The sequence below is a fragment of the Euleptes europaea genome, chromosome 18 (assembly GCF_029931775.1).
Source record: "Euleptes europaea isolate rEulEur1 chromosome 18, rEulEur1.hap1, whole genome shotgun sequence".
Lineage (NCBI taxonomy): Eukaryota > Metazoa > Chordata > Lepidosauria > Squamata > Sphaerodactylidae > Euleptes > Euleptes europaea.
Window position 1 is genome coordinate 12,055,000 of NC_079329.1, and position 4,771 is coordinate 12,059,770.

At 48.6% G+C, this 4,771-nt stretch overlaps 1 protein-coding gene across 1 annotated transcript; it reads right to left on the bottom strand.

Moving 5' to 3' along the window:
- Positions 1-398: 398 nt before the first annotated feature.
- LOC130490425 (beta-2-glycoprotein 1-like) lies at positions 399-2,904 on the bottom strand. The gene is made up of 6 exons (XM_056864253.1): positions 2,628-2,904; positions 2,329-2,440; positions 2,095-2,171; positions 1,559-1,738; positions 1,213-1,410; positions 399-415 (listed from the first exon to the last, which is right to left on the bottom strand). The coding sequence occupies exons 1-6, from the start codon at positions 2,902-2,904 to the stop codon at positions 399-401; spliced, it is 861 nt and encodes a 286-aa protein (XP_056720231.1).
- Positions 2,905-4,771: the final 1,867 nt, after the last annotated feature.

Here is a 4,771-nt window from a genome sequence, read left to right on the forward strand (position 1 = left end):
ACTCTAGTTCTTATGCATGCTTTTCTTCTGCTTGCACAGTTTATGTGCTATGGAGGTAAGAAGGAGATTCTTTTGTTTGTATAGGGCTTGGGATTTGTTTTAATGAGGTGCTGGGCTTTCCCGTAAAAAAATATTGCAAGTGAAGTCCTAATCAGGGATGCTATATAGAACCGATCATAGCTGGTTATATATTGCCTTGTACTGCCAGGGACATAACTCACAAGAGACTGCTGGTGCTACCAGCACATTCTTCTATGGTCTTTTATGCATGGCTGTTTCACTCACCGTCACCCCTCCAACGACTTCGGGACTCTGTGTTGATTATTCATGTCGTTTCTGACCGTCAGAGGTCGCCTCACTCTCCCCCTGCCTTTCCCCGTATGTTTCAAAAAACTGTTTTACCTTGAATTTGAAACTGCAGACAAAAACGGGGGGAAAGACAGTGGGAGAGCAAGGCCTCTGATGGTTGGAAATGGCATGCATAATCAACACAAAGACCCGAAGTCGTCGGAGGGGTGACGGTGAGGGAAACAGCCATGCACAAAAGACCTATGACACAGTAATTTAAGAAAGATGTAGACAAGCTGGAACGGGTCCAGAGGAGGGCAACCAAGATGGTGAGGGGTCTGGAGACCAAGTCCTATGAGGAAAGGTTGAAGGATCTAGGCATGTTTAGCCTGAAGAGGAGAAGACTGAGAGGGGATATGGTAACCATCTTCAAGTACTTGAAGGGTTGTCATATAGAGGAGCTGCCGAGTTGTTTTCTGTTGCTCCAGAAGGTCGGACAAGAACCAACGGGTTGAAATTAAATCAGAAGCGTTTCCGTCTAGACATTGGGAAGAATTTTCTAACAGAGTGTTCCTCAGTGGAACAGGCTTCCTCGGGAGGTGGTGAGCTCTCCTTCCCTGGAGGTTTTTAAGGCCAGATGGCCATTTGTCAGCAATGCTGATTCTATGAACATAGGCAGATCATGTGAGGGAGGGCACCTTGGCCATCTTCTGGGCATGAAGTATGGGTCACTGGGGGTGTGGTGGTGGAGGTAGTTCGGAATTTCCTGCATTGTGCAGGGGGTTGGACTAGATGACCCTGGTGGTCCCTTCCAACTCCATGAGTCCATGATTCTATGAGTAGTATTCATGATACAGTTCCAGATAATTTCCCCTTCTCTACTAAACTTAACCCCTTTGTGTATTCATTTATTAATTGTCTCACCATCGTAGCAGGAAGGCAGCTTCAACACGCCATCAAAACATCGGCTTTCGGCTTGAAAGCTGCAGGTCTTGTTCTGGCTACGGCAGAAAAACGTGACAGATTCTCCGTGATGGACTTGTTGCCCTGGGATCTCATGGATCCAGAGCTTGTTGCCTTTGTACACCACTTGGCTCCTCCGGGCAAGGATGGGACATCGGGCTGGATAGGAAATGAAAGAAAAGCCCTGATTTCTTGTCCAAGGTAAGCTCATGGGCATAAGATGGCAAATAGAAGAGAGAAAGGGATTTGGGCATGGGAGTTGGGGGACAGGTAAAATTTTGTTCATATACAAAGAGAAGGGAAGTACCTCTGCAGGCTGGTGGCTGAGACCAGCTTCCATTCTCCAAGCAGACCCCTCTGTTGGAGCCATCTAAGTAGAATTCCCTCTTGCACAAATAATAGATCACGGTGCCCACCGGGTGCTCAGACTGGTCCACGGTAACCACTGTTCCTTCAGCAATATTGGCAGGGCGCGAGCAGTTAACGGCTAGGAAGAGAGAAAAGGGGACGTTCCAGCTGAATCCATGAACATGCAGGTTCTAAAAACTGGGCAACCGGGCCAGCAAATGGACAAAATGGTTGTGTGGATGGATACACGGCTCCCTGCTGTCCCATGAAACTCGCTGGGAGATCTGGTGGACCAGTTGCCCACAAACACCCATACTCTCTCTCAGCCTAACCTACCGAACAGGGTTGTTATAAGGATAAAATGGAGGAGGGAAAAGCCATGTACACCACCTTGATGTGCTAGAGAGAGATGTGCATATGGATGACAAGGCAATCATGTCTACTTAACCCCAGTCAAGAAAGTTCTGTTTCCTCCCCATTGTCTAGATTACTTACGTTGACAGATTGGGGCCTTGTGAGACCATTCCTGGTTCTCCTGGCATAAGAGGGTACTGGCCCCCTCCAGACGATATCTGTGAAGTATCGGGGAAAGGATTATATTAATGTTTGTGGGGTGGGCTCATTTGCCTTTCACACCTTCCTTGTGCATCCAAGTATGGGACAGCAGAGCATTCAGGATCTGGGGGTACTTTTCAGTAGGGCATTTGGGGAGGAACACATTTTACGCACCCATAGTCACACCAATAATGTACTTCCCTCCCTGTCTTGTAGGGGCCGTCTCCATAGAACCCATTTTCAATTTCCGGCGGAGGTTCGCAAAGGGACGGGGAAGTAGTAATATCTGGAAAAGAAGAGTGAGAGAGGATGCTTGCCATGTTTGGCTCAAAGGTTTGGGGATCATTGGTCCATTTGCTGAAATCTTTGGCCATCAAGTACTAGTCTTAAAATGACTAAAGATCTCAGGTCGCCGTCCATGATAACAAACCCTGTTCAGTTATCGATGATGCCGGTGAGAAACAGCCATTTACCTTCACAGGGTGCGGTGAAACTCCACTTCTTGTCTCCTTGACAGCGGCTCATGGCCACTTCCTGTCCATCTGCCATGCTAAAACCAGGCTTGCACGTCACCTCCATGAAGCCCCCAAAAGCATTGGATTCCTGGGCCAGACGCGTCTCGGCGTTGTCAATGGTCACGGGCCATGGGCAGCGGGAACCTTGGATGAACACAGTAATGAGGAAACGATGATGGTACTCAAGGCCCCTGGGTATCGTGGCCACGAAGAGGAAGAAGCCTAATGCCCTCATCCTTGGGAGCCTAGTACAGCGGTTCCCAACCTTTTTGGTATGGTGACCCACAAGTCCAAATTGACCTTGCGTGGTGACCCATCCAGTGCTGGCCCAAGGTTTTTTGGTGCCCCGGGCGAACTATGGCCTCGACACCCATCTAGTTCAGCACTATGTTTTCTACAGTGGCTAACCTGATGTTTTTGAGAAACCAACAAACATCACAGCTGCCCCTGCTATGAACTAAAATCAAGAGGCATTCTGACATACACAGCCTTTGCATGTGGAAGTTATATTCTAGCCTTTCAGCACCCTCTCCTTCTCTGTTACTCCCCTTAATCCCCCTAAGATTATAAGAAACTCGCTCTAGTAACCATCACATCTTTTACTTGCTCAACATGTGTATGCAGTGAAGAAAAAAATACCAACTAATGTAGGACATGGAAGGTACTGTTTCCAGGGTCAAATCATGGTTTCCAAAATACAAAAGAGAGCAATGGAAAGGGCAGAAAGGCAGGACCCCGACCCACTTTCAGAGGCTTCGTGACCCGCTTTGGGGTCCTGACCCAAAGGTTGGGAAACACTGGTCTAGTAGGCTACGTTGGAACTGGGAACCAGAACTTCTACGTTCTTTGGGGGGCAGGTGCGTGGGGAATAGGGGTCTTGTGAGTTAAGGCAGAGAGACGGAAGCCAAGGTTCCTCCGTTTTGTTTTCTCCTTTCAAACAGGTGTCTCAAATCTCTGGAATGAGGGCAAAGGAAGAGTTGGGGGGATCTGGAGGCTAGCAGTGCAGACTGGAGCAAGGATGGAAGGACTACAAGCTTGTTCTTCTGGGAGTGGAGTATAGACTGGGAACTGTTCTGAGGTTCTGGGAGCCAGGAAAGAAATGAATGTTTGTGAGCTACAGTTGGGGGTGGGTGGGTGTTGTGTGAATCTACTGTAAGTTGTGAGGGAGGGGAATGTCATTGGAATGTACAGTTTGGGAGTCAGTATTCCTGAGTTCCCTGAAAAGGATGGATGTTTGGCAACCAGGACTCTTGGGTTGCCTGGAAAACGCTGGCTAGTTGAATTAGGCTAGGTTCCGGTTAGGTGGGAAGGAAAGGGCTGTGAAGCATAACGCCTTGGTTCTTAGGGAACAGACGATCGAGAGAGTGAGGAATTTGAGGAAGGCCAGTAATCAGCCATCCTATACCTTCTTCATACCTGGCGAAACACAGCTCAGTCCGCACGCCCCATCACACAGACACTTCCGGTGCCTGCATTGGTGAGGGTTGTGCGCACAGCTCCTCAGACAAGTCTGCCCTCTCAACTCCACAGCGCTCTTCTTCCGAGATGGGCATGTGGGGTCTGTCGTATTCGTAGCTGGAAAATAAGAAAGGCTTAGGAAGAAGAGTTGGTTTTTACATGCCGACTTTTTCTACCACTTAAGGAAGAATCAAACCACCTTACAATCTCCTTCCCTTCCCCTCCCACAACAGACACCCTGTGAGGTAAGGTGGGCCTGAGAGAGCTCTAAAAGGGCTGTGAGTAGCCCAAGGTCACCCAACTGCCTTTATGAGTAGGAGTGGGGAAACCAACCTGGTTCACCAGATTAGCATCCATCACTCATGTGGAGGGGTGGGGAATCAAACCCGGTTCTCCAGAGTAGAGCTCTTAACCAGCGCTCTTAACCACTACACCACGCTGGGGTTAAAAGCATTGTCGAAGGAGATTTGGGATGGGATTCATGGACTTGCTAACATGCCATTATATAGTATTTACGTCTGGTTGCTGTGTGGAGGAGACAAAGGAAGATCCCCCCCTCCCACAAGATGGCCCAAGAGGGTTGATACCTAAGGCCAAAGATCCATGTGGTACTCCCTCTCTTTGTGGTAAAAATATCACCATAA